Source organism: Salvia splendens, chromosome 5, assembly GCF_004379255.2.
Source record: "Salvia splendens isolate huo1 chromosome 5, SspV2, whole genome shotgun sequence".
NCBI lineage: Eukaryota > Viridiplantae > Streptophyta > Magnoliopsida > Lamiales > Lamiaceae > Salvia > Salvia splendens.
Window position 1 is genome coordinate 19,697,181 of NC_056036.1, and position 16,725 is coordinate 19,713,905.

Sequence of the window (16,725 nt, forward strand, 5' to 3'; positions counted from 1 at the left end):
ATATTTTTTTCTTTCTTCATTTTTCAAATTTTGAATGCATTTTTGTCAATTTACTTCCCCATACATATGCTGGTATCTAGAAGCAGCACCGCCAGTTCTTTTTAGAATACTTTTATATTTTAAATCTGAGCAGTTCTTTAATAAATTTAACATTAAATAAAAGAGCAAATTTGAGCAAGACAAAAAAACAAATATGTTATGCTAAAAGGGCCAACCGATTTGAGCAATCTCCTTCAGTGTTTTAACATGACTAAAAATGGATGAAACATGATCAAGGTAGGAAATGCAGAAAAAGATTTATGGGTATTATTAATGATATAGCAAAAATGACTAGTTCCGCAAATGGGCAATTTTCTGTGCAGGAATTGTGTGGCAAAAGCCTACAACAATTATCTAAGTAGTATTACTCATGACACATACATATATTAACTGTTAGTCAGTCAAACCCCCCCATAATAGCTCAGCTCCCACTCCTATGCTATCATCCAAAGGGGCAATCAAAATCGTTGTATAACTCAAGAATTATCACCAGTTCCACAAACAATCTTATTCACCTGTAGTAGTTGTCGTCATCGTCATCGTCATCGTCATCATTGTCATCGTCGGTTTCTCCACTCCATCAAGAATAAAGTTGCTAATCCAGATCCAGGCTCTTCTTCATCGCCTCATAAACCAGGTAGGTAATGCTGGCTGCTGGCACGACTTTAAGGAGATTCGGGAAAAGGCCTTTATAGAAGCCTCGAATGCCCTCATGCCGATATGTTTTCCAGAATACATCTGACATTCTATTGTGTGTATTGGAGGGCTGAGCTTGCATTCTGAAATGCAACTCTAGTTAGAGTTAAGTATTTATTTCATCTGGATTATAAATATCTAGGTGAAAAAGCCGATGATACGTACCTTGTTCTTACTACCTGCAGTGGATACACACATGTCGCTCCAAGAGCTCCCGAGACAGTCCCACAACTTAGTTGTATAAGAGGACCAGGTTCTGCATGATATCAACATAGTGAATGGTAGGAGAGAGAATAAATGAACTTGTAAACGCAAACAAAATATACCATACCACCATCTTGAAGAATATGCTTCCTGGACATATCTTTCAATGCCTCGTAGGCTGCTAGGTCAATACCAGCATAAGGTATAATTCCAAGAAGAGACGGCACCAACCCTCGGTAAAAAGCTCGGGGTCCCTCCTGAACCCATATATCTCTAGATAGTTTACCCAGACTTGGAACAGTCCCTCTGTCACAAACATAAGTTTGCAACCGAGTTTTGACAAGGTCCATTGGATAAATTGAGGTTTGGGCCACTGCACCAGCCAAACCACCTGCCAGAAGTCGTCCTGGAGTCCCAATACGGCCATCATCTCCTCCGATCACATTTTTCAACATTTCATAACTGTAAAACTTTATGGCGCTTTCAGGTGCAACCTTCAGTACATTTATCCCATTACCTCGAAAAAAACCTAAAAAGCGACCTTCGTTCCATATCTTCTTAACTGCTGGACCAATGGAAGCATGCGTAGTCTGAACTTGTAAAGTCACCTTTAGACGATCAAGAGGTGCAGTTGCAGTACGAGAAGCTGCTCCGGCAACTCCACCTGCAATTAAATATTTTGTTGCATGAACATGCCTGCTGATGCCTTCAGGAATCACTGCCTGTTCACCAATATCTACAAGATATACCCTTTCCCAATAACGATAGATGTTCTCTATGGTGGCTTCATGCGGATACAGAAGCAGAAAATCCCTCCATTCCTCAAATGTTATGATTCCATTGTTGTCTTTATCGACATGCTCAACAAAACTAGCAAGTTCATCATCATCAAGTTCTATCCCTGCAAAAACAAACAGACAAGATGAAGATTGTATTCCAGAAACTTGAGCAATGAGATAATTTCACCCAAAAGCTGCACACACAATTAATGCATCATTTTCTATAAAAAAGAACTTAACCGTTTCTTATCCCTTCTTTTCCAAGGAGGGATAATTCTATCACTCCAATACCTAGCAATAATATTCTCCCTTGTTGGAGTGAAAGAGAGGAATAAGGAAGGGTGAAATTCTTTTTTTATAGATAAAGATGAAAAAGAAAGGAGGGATTTTCAAAGGGTGAGGAGTTATCTTATCCGTCATTTTCCCTCACAATCAAAATTAACACACCCTAAATGTACAAAAATTTAAGAAAACATTTAAATAACAGAATGAGAGGATGAACAACTAGAAGCCATAGCAGATGCTTTAAGCAAATACTTAAATAAACATTCAAAACAAGCTACAAAGGAAACTGTACAAACAATCTACTAAGGCGGCGTTCGGTTAGTTAGAAAAGATAATAGTTGATACAATATGGGACAAGCCAAAATGAGGTTTATCTAGGATTAAATTGGTTATAGGGGTGATGTGAGATACAATGTAATCTTAGCATTGTGAAGACGGGCCAAGATACATTGTCACGGCGGAGCTTTGAGAAAATGGTAACCGAACAAGAGATAGGATTAGACATGGTCTTTAGTCACAAGTAAACATCGCAATTGAATGGGTCCTAAAAAGACATAGGAGCCAGTTCACCATAGACTTGAGAATGAGAAGTATAGTGTAAAATTTGCATGTAACAGGAGACCAAGGGACCCGGTACAACATTACAGTAAGGTATATCATGGCAACAATGATAATACATCCAGGAGACACTGTAATCCATCGCATACAAGCACCAGGCATATCATTATATCAATATTGAAACACACATAACTGAGACACAAAGATGTGTGTGACTTATAGGTCTTAGCCTGAAAGAGACATACAAAAACTGAACCCAAGAAGAATGAAAATCTAACTTTACTTACTTTGGTACCTAGCTATTGGAGAAGTTAGGATACAGACTCAACAGAAAATACAAACCTATATTGCAAGAAAAATGTAATTCAAAGTGTTATTACAATCAACTTCAGGAATAAAGAACAGTGAATTTCTATTATTATTTCATCAAAATCACTTCACTCATTTGACCACACAGTCTGGTAGAACCTTATCCATCTAGGAATGAGAAAAGAACAAGGATCTCATCGAAACTTATACCTATTTACATATATCAGTGTATGCCAGTTTATATGAATCTTTATATGTAAACTTTGAAGTCCAACTAGTAAGACAGATCTCAACTAACTGACAAGGGTTTTACAGTCTTTAGGAGTAGCTGTTATCTTAGGCGAACAAAGAGCAGAACCATTCAATAGAAGATTCAATGTTTTTTGTTCATTTGAAAAATAATACTCCCTCCGTCCCTTGTTAAGTGAATCGTATTCCTTTTTGGGACGTCCCAAGGTAAGTGAGTCATTTCCTTTTTTTTGGCAAAAATCAACACTCTTACTTTATTTTCTTTATTACTCTACCTTCTCTACTTTATTCAATCTCCTACTTTATTCTTTCTTAACAAAATCCCACTTTCTTATATCCAGTGCCGAAAAGAAACGGCTCAGTTAACGAGGGACAGAGGGAGTCCTTGACAAATGGCTAAGTTGTTTGCAAGATGCTGGCCTCATAAAATGCAGAAATCTCTTGTGGGTGGTACTAAAATATCATATGTGACATTCTTCCATGCCCGAAATCCCCACAGCCACAAGATAAAAAGGTGAAATCAACATGCATGCAAGTGTGATGAATCCCCAAAGCTTTACAAATCAGAGATCTTTTTGGTGTTTAGAAAAGTTGAACATGTAATCATAGAACTGAAATGGAGAGAAAGAAAGTGGATAAGAAACATAACCATAAATCAGATGGAAAAGTTAGATATGGTTTAAGGTTCATTTGAAGTCAACGCAACGTCGCAACCATCAAAATATTTAACAATCTACAATGTTGATAAACAAATTTGCAAAATTTAAACAAAATTTGATTGAACTAGATAGATATCTAGTAAAGAATGGACATAGATCCACATAATAATATCTGTGTTATAATTCCAATATTTTGAAACATAAAAAAAATTCCCATTTGAGCTAAGCCTGAAAATGGAGCCAGTTCCATGCAAGCACTATCAGAGCTATGTCACCCTATTTTGATGGTTGCGGTGATAATTCCTTGGCTCTTTGTTATTATTAATGTTATATGAAGCCTTCAAACTCAAAAACTTGTCCACCACACAAGAAAATGATATATAATTTTTTACCTAAGGAACAAGCTACCAATATTGACCATATGTCCCTTATTTTATCTTTCTAGACTAAGTTCAGAAACTCAGCATAGTCTCATGCAAGGTTCTATTTAGTGCTTGGATGGGATTGAGCTTTTTTACCTCGCAGCTCTGGAACGAAATGAAAACAAAATGCAAGCTCCAACCAGAGCCCAAGAAAATACAAATCCACATTTGTTACATTCACCTTAATTCGGAGTAGTGCATGATAATCATTGAGAATCTGAGATTACCAAAGGGATGCCACATAACAATAATGTCAAAACAATCCAGAACTCCCAGAGGGTTTCACTCTACCATTAACTCTTCGACATTCATCGTGTTGTCTTGTCTCTACTTTATATCATTTGCATACTGAAATTCTACATGCATCTACAATGCACATCACACACAGTGAATGCAACAAAAGGCATTTGCGTTAAAGTTTGTCTCGTCTTCAAATTCAAGCTCTTGCCTCTAGTCTCCGAGACAGCTACAGTTCATCAGACAGTCCTGTGATGTAGCTGAGATCCATTAACTATGCCTAATTTCCTATAGAGCATCTGTGATGTGAACTTAAAAAAGTATTCATCCCAAAGTGGATCTTAAAAACACCGCAATTGGATAAATTAATTAAATAAAAAGTTTAACAATATCAATATCAACATCAACATCAACATCAATATCCCCATCACCATAATAGCACAGAAATGCAATTGACTGTTTTTACAGAAGCAATTAACATACCAGCTTTGACAAGAGCATCCCAGAGCTCCTCGGGCAGAATGCAGCCGTTGTGCTCGACGTCAATCGCCTGAAAAATCCTGTACAATTCAAGCTCCTTATCGTCCATATACTTCCTAAACTCCTGGTAATCAACCCTCCCGTCCTGATTGTCGTCGCAGACTAACAAGAGCTCCTTGGCGAACTTGTAATCAGCGGGGATTTGCATCGCAGAAAGCCCCTTGTCAATCACAGCGGAATCCAAATACCCTAGATTATCGGAGTCGAAGAAACTGAACAAACTCCGGATTCTGGAGTCCCGCTCCTCGTTAGTCTCGCGCAGGGCGGAGAGCACGTGGTCGAGAGTGACAGGGCCCGACTTCTTAACCGGGTTGCAGCATCCGGATCGGTCCTTCGCTTCGGGCGCCATTGCAGGAGCTGCTGGTGCTGGGAAATTGGCATGCCTCTCGACTCCCGTAGTCATAAATAATTGATCAGGATTGCGGAATTGGGGGAATTTGATCTTCACGGCATGATGAGGAAACAGGGGAATTTTGGGTTTTCTGTTAGATCTGCTAGAGAGAGAAGGTGTTAAATGTTAATGGAGGAAGGAAAAGAGGGAATAATGGAATTTGGGGGAAGGATCTTCTGCCTTACCCGAATCGCTATTTGGAGCTCCGGTTCGTTTATTTTTCCACTTTAAACTGATGCTTTCAACGCCATAGTTGACACAGACCAGAAAATAAATTAATGTTTTAGCAAAGAAAGCGTCATATCTACGGCGACCGTTACATTACACACTGTTTTTATTCTTCAATTCGACCTTTTTCCAAACAAAATTGGAATATCCCTTATTTGATTTTGTTAATTCAAGTTTTCAATTTCCACATTATGACACTCGCATCTAAATAATCTAAATCTAAAGCAATTCAAAACCCCCGAAAAATATTTACATATACACCATATAATAAAAATATACCACTAATATTATAATTTTCAATCTAACAAATACTCTCTCCGTCCGCGAACAGGAGTCTCGATTCATTTTTACCATAAATTATAATAGGGCTCACCTTCCACTCACATTTCATTTAAAACTAATATATACAAGTGAGACTCATATTCCACTAACTTTTTTCTACCCACTTTTCTTAACATTTCTTCAAACTCGTGCAGCCCATAAATAGGACTCTTAATGGCGGACGGAGGGAGTATAAAACTAACAATTACTATAATCATAGCTAGGGATGTCAATCGGGCCGAACCCGTTCGGGTTGTCGGGCCATTCGGGTACGGGCTATTCGGGTTATAATTTTTTCGGGTTATAAAAGTTCGACCCTAACCCTAACCCTTCGGGTTTCGGGCTAACCCACCGGGTTATTCGGGCCAATGAGTATTTTTAATTCTTTTAATATTTTCAAAAAAATAATACTTATTTTAAATTTTCTTTAATTATATACATATTTTTAATTAATCATTCAACAATGAAATACGTATTTTTAATTTTCTTTAATATTTTAAAAAAGATTAAGTTATTTAAATTTAAATAACTTATTCATTACATAATTATTTACAAAATATCTATCAATAGTATGTTTATGTTTATGTATTTAAAACATAAATCAACACTTTATTTCAAAATTCAAACATAAATCAATTCGTAGAAAATTAAATAAAATTTTCATAACGTTAGAGGTGCATCGTAGATGTAACAAAAATATTTTGAATTGTTAAAGAGTGAATTATCAAGATGCTAGCTAATTGGAGTAACTCTAAGTTTTCTTGAATTATGATTGGTCAAATTTAATTTATTCCAGCTGTAAATAAGTCAAATAATAAGTTATCTTTGTTTTAAGAATAATCAAAGTACGCATAATTCAATGACGAAGCGGCGTCAAAACACTTTGCACTATTATATTGGAAATATACTAAAAAAAAGCTTTTATATACGAGTATTTATGAATCCATGAACCACATCGTGATTTTTTCGTGATCTTATATAGTCGGTTGACATATTTGGATTTTGCATGGTTTTAGAGGGTTGTCTTGGATGATTTTGATTATATTTCTATATTTTGGTATGTTTACATCTTTGTTGAGAAATGATAGAAAATGGATTAGAAAATGTACACAAAATATGTGGATGTGCAACAGCCTTGTTTGAGTCAATGTTTCTCATGATTTTGAAGTCTGATAAACCTCTAATACATATCATTCTCTTCGTCTTCGAAAGAGCTTCGCGTGGATATATTGCACGCCTCAATCGGAGCTTTGTAGAGAAAGTTATGACCGTTACAAAAAACTGCTCACTGTGCAGAAGCCTTCAACCCGACGGGCCGACCCGTAACCCGAACGGGTCAGCCCGCCTAACCGGACAACCCGAATGGGTCAGCCCGAATGGCCCGATTTTAAATTCGGGCTGTGAAATTACAACCCTAACCCTGTATTTTTATCGGGTTATTCGGGCCGGCCCGCGGGTTCGGGTTACATTGACATCCCTAATCATAGCGTAGTGATAAAATGTAGAATGAATTACATTTTTAGGCTCTATACTTTCAGCGACGAACATTTGCGGTCCCTATACTTGCAAAATATTATTTGTGGTCCTCATACTATACCAATTGCTCGTTTTAGGTGCTTTTTCACCTTTTGGCCAAATTTTCAGACAAAAACACTCTTAAAAGTCTAAAGGGCATTTTTGTACACTTACTCTCCTTAAGTAGATACTTATTTTGATATTTTATGTTAATTTAGGTACTTATTCAAATAATTTTTGTTTGGATTGATAGCATAAAAAATATGCATAATTTTAATCATGGGTTTTAACTTAATAAAAAGATTTTTACTATAAAGCACATATTCTATTTCCTTAAATTAATATGAATCAATTAAAATGATGATTTATAAAGAAAAAAGGTTCACATTTTAAATGTCTATTTCCTCAAATTAATATGAATCAATTAAAATCTTTAATATTTCAAAAGTATAGAGTGATAGCAATTAAAAATAATATTATATTGCTATTATTTTTTTTATTACCACCTAGGCTGCTTCTTCCTGAAGCTCTCGGAAATCATTTTTAATCTTTGTAAGTTTATACTCTCACATATTAAGCCCTTCTCATTCATTCAACAATGACCATTTACTTTTCTACAGTAGAACTTTTGTAAGGGATAAACATAATTTGTAAATATTTAGAAAATTTTTGGAAAAGAAAAACTGGAAAAAAAAATTGGGTAGTGGCTTAAGCCACACCCTTCTTTTTACTAGTTCCGCCTCTGTGCACACTATAACCAATGCAAACAAAAATTATTCGAATAAAACACAAATCATAATTAAAGTACCCAAACTAACATGAATATCAAAATAAGTACTCCATCTGTCCCACTACAAGTGAGGTGTTTCTTTTTGGCAGTTGTTTTGCAAAAATGATAATAAATACTCCCTCCGTTAGCGAATAGGAGTCCCATTTTTCCGTTTTAGTCCGTCCGCGAATAGGAATCCCGGTTCACTTTTACCATAAATGGTAATAGGGTCGCACCTTAAACTAACTCATTGCACTCACAATTCATTTAAAACCCGTATATTATTTAAATTACTATAAAATAAAAATAGTATTCTAAAAACTCAAATATTCAATTTTCATTGATATTGAAAGTAAGGTATACGCAAAAGTATGGTATACCGAACTTTGGTATGTCATACCAAAAATGAGGTACGATATCGGTATGAAAATTCTCCATACCGAAAATAAGGTATACCGAAGTTCGGTATACCGAAAATTTTGATAAGATAAAGGTATGATTTTTTCGCATACCGAATTTACGGTAAGGTATACGGTATGGTGGTTTCGGTAAGGTATACCGTACCTACCCACCCCTACCGTAGACATTGTATTGACATTTTTTGTTAATGTTATTTTGTCATCTGTTGACATTTTCTAATGGTCCATATCATAATTTGGATCTGTACAATATATAGATTTTACATTTGATTACATCCCTATAATCATATTTGGTATATGTGATTTTTGGGTTTTGCTATTTGATTTTCAAATTTTTTATTTTTGGTCATGGATTTTACGTATTTTTATGCAATTCTGATTTTTCAGATCGGATTTCATAGTTCATATTTGGGATTTTAAGATTTTTAGACAGTTTGTATCGGATTTATTTTTCATACAATTTTGGATTTTTGGATTCGATTGAGCAAAAATCTTATCCGAAATCAGAACGTTCTTCCCAAATTTTATTCTCTTCAGTTAATTCAATAAATATCTTCTTTTAAAAAATTCATGCTAAATGAAGTTGATCACTTGAGCGAGACTGAAGGATTATAATTTTTAAGCTGTTGAGTTTTTGTTAATAATTTGAGAGAAAATGAAAAAAAGAAAAATCGAAATAATTGTTCGCTTACCCAAACTTTTTAGTGCGATTTGATTATTGTCCAGGCCAAAATCCAATCGAATAATTTCTATTGTATCACTCTAGGAAATAATGCAAATAATTTTAATTCATTCGAATCATTTGAAAATAATTGTGAGGATTTATGCATATAGTATTCAGGCCCAATTCGTAAGCCCAATGTATAGAAATAATAAGATGGCCCAGTTCAAATATCTTGAACTAGCCGTTGGAATAGTTAGCTGTTGTAACTGTTTTTGCTTTCTTGCTTTTCCTTCTTCTTTACTTTCGGTTAAGCTGAGTAGCAGCAGTTTGTGGAAGATATATAGTGTAGGCTTCAAGTTGTAACTCTCATAAGCTTGAATAAGATTTCAATATTCTCTCACAGACTTTTCTTCTCAAGATTCAATTGGAAGAGTTCAATCGTTCACTCTCAACTCTCTCAATACTCTCTGTTTAGTAACAATTGGCGCCGTCTGTGGGAAGGCGATTTGAGAGAGATCAGTTGCGAGATGGCTGCACGATTGGAGGCTGAAAAATTCACTGGCAAGAACGACTTCGGGTTGTGGCGTTTGAAGATAAAGGCGCTACTGATTCAGCAGGGTCTTTCTGCGGCATTGGAGGAGAAGGCTGCAGATGTGGGGGCTGGAGAAGTGCTGGATGAAAAGGCGAAGGCCAAGCTCGCTGAAATTAACGCTAAGGCACATAGCGTGGTTATACTCTGCCTTGGAGATAAGGTATTGAGGGAAGTCTCTAAGGAGACCATAGCAGCTGGAATCTTGGAGAAGTTAGAGAGCTTGTATATGACCAAGTCTCTTGCCAATCGCTTGTGTATGAAGCAGAGGCTGTACTCATACAGGTTCTTGGAAGACAGAGGCATCTGTGACCAATTGGAAGAGTTCAACAAGGCGGTGGATGATTTGGAGAACATTGATGTTCAAATCAATGATGAAGATAAAGCGATCATGCTTCTGAATGCCTTGCCGAGGAGTTATGATCACCTCAGAGATGCAATGGTGTATGGGAGGAAAAAAACTATAACCCTCTCTGAGGTGCAATCTGCTTTGCGGTCTAGAGAACTCCAAGCTGGCTCAACTAAGTCCTCAGAGGCCGTATCTGAGAGTCTTCTTGTGAAGAAGTTCAAAAAACCAAAGTTCACCAAGAAACCAGATGATGGAAAGGCTCCTGCACCAGGTCAGAAAGAAACCAGAGCTTGTTACTGGTGCAAGAAGCCTGGGCATATCAAGAAAGACTGACATGCTTGGAAAAAGAAGCAATCTGAATCAGGTAAATCTCACCCAACCTCTGATTGTATTGAAGATTGTGATATTCCAGAAATTCTTAATGTGATGGAGAGTGGTTTGAGTCGGGTTTGGATAATGGATTCTGGCTGTAGTTTTCATATGTGCCCAAATAAGTCATGGTTTCATGAGTTGAAGAATGCTGGTGGTTCAGTCTTGTTAGGCAACAATTATGTCTGTGGTGTGAGGGGTATTGGAATGATAAAACTGAAAATGCGTGATGGCTCTGTGAAAATGTTAAGTGATGTGAGGTACATACCTGAGGTGAAGAGAAATCTGGTGTCTCTGGGATTGTTGGAGAAGAAGGGGTTCTCATTTTGTTCAGCTGATGGGAGAATGGAGGTTAGAAAGGGGAGTCAAGTTGTTATGGTGGCTGAAAGAAAGAATAGTCTCTACTACTTGATGGCAGAGACTGTGACAGGAGACTCAAATTCAGTAATGGTTGATGACCTAAGGCTGTGGCATGAGAGGCTAGGACATCCAGCTGAAGGAAGCATCAAGGAGCTGGTGAAGTCAGGCCTAATTTCTGGAGATGTCAGCTCCAAACCTGATCCATGTGAGCAGTGTGTGCTTGGTAAGGCTAAGAGGACTCCCTTTCCCACTGGTGCTCATTATTCTACTTCTCCTCTTGAGTATGCTCACTCAGATTTGTGGGGCCCAGCTCCAGTGAACACTCTTGGTGGTGGGAGGTACTATATGACCTTGATAGATGATTATAGCAGGAAGGTGTGAATTTACATCTTGAAAGAAAAATCTGAAGCATTCCAGAAGTTCAAGCACTGGTGTAAGGAAGTTGAAGCTGAGAAGGGTAGTAAACTGAGGTGCTTGAGGACTGACAACGGACTGGAGTATCTATCAAGAGAATTTGATGAATATTGCAAGGAAAATGGGATCAAACGGCATAGAACAGTTCCAGGCACTCCACAACAAAATGGAGTTGCAGAACGCATGAATAGGACACTCTTGGAGAGGGTGAGATGCATGTTATTTGGCTCTGGTATGAACAAGAAATTCTGGGGGGAAACTGTTGCTACTGCTGCCTACTTGATCAATAAATGTCCCTCTACTAGCTTGGGTGGAGATACACCAGATTTTAGGTGGTATGGAGTGTATCCAGATTATTCAAATATCAGAATATTTGGCTGCAAGTGCTTTGTTCATATCAAGCAAGGCAAACTAGATGCTAGAGCCTTGAAGTGTGTCATGCTTGGCTATCAGAGAGGAGTCAAGAGGTATAGATTGTGGCATATTGAAGAGGGAAAGCAGAAGGTTATTGTCAGCAGAGATGTGACATTTGTTGAGCATGTCATGCCCTATCTTGAAAAACTAAATGGGGGAAACAGAAAGGAGTCAGCTCAGGTTGAGGTGGAGTACACTGATGAGTTTCTGGAACCTGTTGAGAACTCTAATAACCAATCTGAGCCAATGACAGTGGAGGGTGGTTCTGATGCAGAGGAAGTTCCAGATCAAGAACATGATCTGAGTAATTACCAGCTAACAAGAGATCGAGTCAGAAGAGTACCAAAGCCACCATCCAGATATGCAGAGGCTGATATAATTTCATATGCCTTGTGTACAGCAGAGAAGCTGGAGTATTCTGAACCTGCTTCTTATACTCAAGCTATGGCTAGCAGTGATAGAGAGAAATGGATCAAAGCTATGAATGATGAAATGGATTCTCTAATCAGAAATAAGACCTGGATTTTGGTAGAAAGAACTGAGTTCATGAAGCTAGTAAGCTGCAGATGGCTTTACAAGAAGAAGGTGGAGTCAGTGGGCACCGAGAGCATCAGATTTAAGGCTCGACTTGTAGCTAGGGGATTTACTCAGGAGGAAGGAGTAGACTACAATGAAGTATTTGCTCCAGTAGTCAAACACACATCTATAAGAATCCTACTGTCAGTGGTGAATCAGAGGGATTGGGAAATGCAGCAACTTGATGTGAAGACTGCATTTCTGCATGGAGATCTTGAGGAGTCTATATATATGTACCAGCCAGAAGGGTATGTGAAGAAAGGAGATGAGAACAAGGTCTGCTTGTTGAAGAAGAGCCTCTATGGACTCAAGCAAAGCCCAAGACAGTGGAATAAGAAATTTGATGCACACATGTCTGCCAGTGGGTTCACTAAATCAAGATATGATGATTGTGTGTATATTAAGAAGAAGAGGGGAGTTCCTGTGGTGTATCTACTGATTTATGTAGATGATATTCTGATAGCAGGACCCTCAAAAGAAGAAGTGCAGTTGGTGAAAGATTGCCTGAACAGCAGCTTTGAAATGAAAGATCTTGGAGATGCAAAGAGGATATTAGGCATGGACATATACAGAAACAGAAAGGAAAGGACTTTGTGGTTATCTCAAGAAGAATATATTAGCAAAGTGTTGAAGAGATTCAATCTGAGCAATGTGAAGCCTACTTCAACACCTATGGCTCAACATTTTAAGCTGTGTAAAGCTCAGGCATCTAGCAATCAACAAGAAGCTAAAGAATTGGAAAGCATCCCTTATGCAAGCATCATTGGAAGCTTGATGTACGCAATGCTATGTACAAGACCAGACATCTCACATGCTGTGAGTGTCACAAGCAGGTACATGTCTGCATTTGGAAAAGAGCATTGGAATGCTCTGAAATGGACACTTAGGTACATGAAAGGAGCAGGGAAGTTTGGAATTGTGTTTAGAAGGTGGGATCAGGAAGAGGGGGAAGCATTGCAAGGTTTTTGTGATGCTGATTATGTAATCAATCTAGACAACAGAAAATCTCAAACCGGGTATGTCTTTACATTGTTTGGTTCAACAGTTAGTTGGAAGTCTTCTCTACAAAGTGTGGTGGCTCTCTCAACTACAGAGGCTGAATATATAGCATTAACATCAGCCATTAAGGAAACTTTCTAGAACAGAGGGATGGCTGTTGAGTTTGAGGTTCATCAAAAAGCAATAACAATGCACTGTGACAGCAGTAGTGCATTGTGTTTAGCTCGTCATCAAGTGTTCCACGAACGCAGCAAACATATAGACGTTCGGTTACACTTTATCAGAGACGAGGTGGAGAAAGGTAATGCAAAGGTTGTGAAGATAAGCACACTACACAACCCGGCTGACATGCTTACAAAATCTATACCAAATGAGAAGTTGGAGCATTGTAAGGAGTTAATCAATGTCAGTGTTCTTGGCTGAACTACTAAATGCAAGGTGGAGAATTGTGAGGATTTATGCATATAGTAGTCAGGCCCAATTCGTAAGCCCAATGTATAGAATAATAAGATGGCCCAGTTCAAATATCTTGAACTAGCCGTTGGAATAGTTAGCTGTTGTAACTGTTTTTGCTTTCTTGCTTTTCCTTCTTCTTTACTTTCGGTTAAGCTGAGTAGCAGTAGTTTGTGGAAGATATATAGTGTAGGCTTCAAGTTGTAACTCTCATAAGCTTGAATAAGATTTCAATATTCTCTCACAAACTTTTCTTCTCAAGATTCAATTGGAAGAGTTCAATCGTTCACTCTCAACTCTTTCAATACTCTTTGTTTAGTAACAATAATTGAGTTAAATTAAATAATATTAAAATTATAATCAAAATAATCATTTTTATTCTCTAGTATACTGCAATAGAAATAATGTGGGAGCCAACCACAGCCACAAACACCAAATTTGGATCAATTCTTACTTGCCCAAATTTTGTTGTAGAATTTGGTTAAATAGTTGAAGCGATATGATTTGGCGTGGAGAGGTAACCTAAATTTGGATAACTTTTAGAGTCCGAGGAAAATTTTAATTTATTTTATCATAGCCGGCTCACGACCCATTGGCAAGGAACGACGATGTGGGATGTGTTGGAGGCGAGCTAGAGGAATGGGCGTCACACATGAGCGCGGTGATGGGAGGAACGTTGCGTATTCAGTTTTCGATTTGATATTTTGCCTGATCCGAAACAGAAAATTCGAAGTTTTGTAAAAATTTAAATTGAACCAAAGCATCAAAAAAATCGAGATCCGAACTACGAACATGGTTTGAGCTGAAAATTCGAAATTTCACAAACATATCCAAAAGTTGAGCTTCATAGCTCGTCGTGAAGTCCACCACGGGCAACCCTCACCCCTGAGGGGCAATCATAGCTCGTCGTGAAGTCCACTCGCAGGCCTGCGAGTGAGCTTCATTTTTTGGCATTTTTAATTATTATTAGTTTGAAAATCTTTTAATTTTATAATCAAAATTTACATTATTAAAAAAGGAGTATATGTTACTTAATGGATTTCTACCCATTTTTTCCCGATTTTTTTATCCTCCGATATCTTTTATTCTCATACATAAATATCTCATTCAATTCTTAACTTTTTTTCACATAAAAAAAATCTATCTAACACCTGATTTTCTCTCTAATGTTTTGCAGTATTTCTGGCAACGGCGACCAATGGCGACAATGGGCACCCCTAGATCGGTCGGATCTTCGACGCCCCACCAATTGGTACCCTAAGATGTCTACATCCCTCATAGGTCAAACATGTCAAATGTCCCCATGCAGTCGTTTGAAATTCAACTCTCGTACGATAGATTCGACGCACGTGTTGTCCATGCCATTGAGGAAACAAGGAGTCTATGAGTATCTTTGAAGTGTCTATCAAGTTTACTTCGATACTTCTATACTTCGGCGGATCCGATCATCGGAAACAACCAGAAGGCAAAAGCATTTTCAGAGAGAATTGATGACATGTACAACCGGATTCAGATGGATGATTCTCTCATACGAACATACAAGAAGTTTCGTTGATACAAACCCGAGTACTCAACGTTGGGTGACAAAATGCGTTCGAGGACCTTGGATTGATTGAGGACCAAGGACGAAGGAAGGGCAAGACGAGGACGAGGGGTAGTGCAACATGGAGTTATATGACATCCATGTCAGTTTTATTTTGCCGGAAATAGATAAATCAGATTGTGTTTGAAAATTCACAGAAAATGAAAATTTGATGATATTTATGACCACTTTTAAAGTTCATGGGAAATATAAGAATTCGCCCAAAATTTAGAGACTAATAGTCCTATAAAGTATTCAAGCTACTTTGGCCCTTAATATTAGCTAAGTTTATAGTGTTTTTGGCTATAACATTTAATACCTGTTATTTTAAAGTATTCAAGCAAATTAGTCCCCTAATATTTAGCTAAGTTTATAACGTTTTCGGCTACTATACTAAACGTACCTGTTATTAAAGGTCTAAACGAAAATGGTACGAGTAGAAGTTAGTCTATAGCCACTAAGTTGCTTTAAAAGGTTTAATTAAGTAGAAGCTAGTCTAGAGCTACTAAGATGCTATTAATGCAACTTTGCAATCTTAACTTGAGCACAATGAAAAGAAAAAATTAGCAAAAGAGATTAAAAATAAATACTGTTATTACTTATTAGAATGAAAAAAGAAGAGCTTCAACTTGAAATAAGAGCACCAACTCAGTAAAATTTAGTCAATAGTTATACAAACAATTGCTTAGAGTTGTAGCCCTATTCATTAGCTCATTTGCTATAAAAGTATAGTAACAATACGATACACTTTTGTATACATGTTCAAATCCTATTTATATTACTAATTGATATTAAGTCGAAGCAGACTGCGATGTTCATCCTACTGAGTTAATTTTGATTGGAAAATAATAAATTGAAGTAGAAAGTAATAAATCATATTGAATTTAACTATCTAAGAAGAGATGGTTAAAACTTAAGATAAATGATTAAAAGACATTGTTTGGTAGCTATGTTTTTCTTTTCTCATAAATCTCATAAATCATAATCCTTTAATTTTTTTTTCATCTTTGTTTTTCTTTTCTCATATACTATTTTTTATTATCACATCTTTTTTGGTTGTCTAATTTGTCAGCAGTATTCAAGATTTTGGGACTGGAATTGTAACTTTAAAAACTTTAAAATCCAACTATACTTTTTCTTCGTTTTAATCAAAATGCATTAAGTTTCAGTTGAGAAATTAATAAGATATCAGCAAATAGATATATAAATATGTAATTTTGTTGAGCATTACAATTTACAAGTTACTAGATAAGGCCCCATACTGCATCTATGCTTCGTCAATCTCAAAGATCTTCATTTTATGGACTAAGAAAAAAAAATCTTCATCTTATGCTAG

At 37.0% G+C, this 16,725-nt stretch overlaps 1 protein-coding gene across 1 annotated transcript; it reads right to left on the reverse strand.

Annotated features, from left to right (window-relative positions):
• Positions 1-284: 284 nt before the first annotated feature.
• Positions 285-5,672, reverse strand: LOC121801935 (calcium-dependent mitochondrial ATP-magnesium/phosphate carrier protein 3-like). The gene is made up of 5 exons (XM_042201412.1): positions 5,554-5,672; positions 4,921-5,468; positions 1,067-1,840; positions 901-991; positions 285-818 (listed from the first exon to the last, which is right to left on the reverse strand). The coding sequence occupies exons 2-5, from the start codon at positions 5,378-5,380 to the stop codon at positions 635-637; spliced, it is 1,509 nt and encodes a 502-aa protein (XP_042057346.1). The 5' UTR covers positions 5,381-5,468; positions 5,554-5,672; the 3' UTR covers positions 285-634.
• Between the last annotated feature and the right edge of the window lie 11,053 nt (positions 5,673-16,725).

Bases quoted from the DNA above. Each gene is read 5' to 3' on its own strand.
- LOC121801935 (XM_042201412.1), bottom strand. From the start codon at position 5,380: ATGACTACGGGAGTCGAGAGGCATGCCAATTTCCCAGCACCAGCAGCT. The intron at 1,841-4,920 runs GTATGTTAATTG...TTGTTTTTGCAG, and splicing joins GGATGCTCTTGTCAAAGCTG to GGATAGAACTTGATGATGAT. The intron at 819-900 runs GTACGTATCATC...GTTGCATTTCAG, and splicing joins CTGCAGGTAGTAAGAACAAG to AATGCAAGCTCAGCCCTCCA.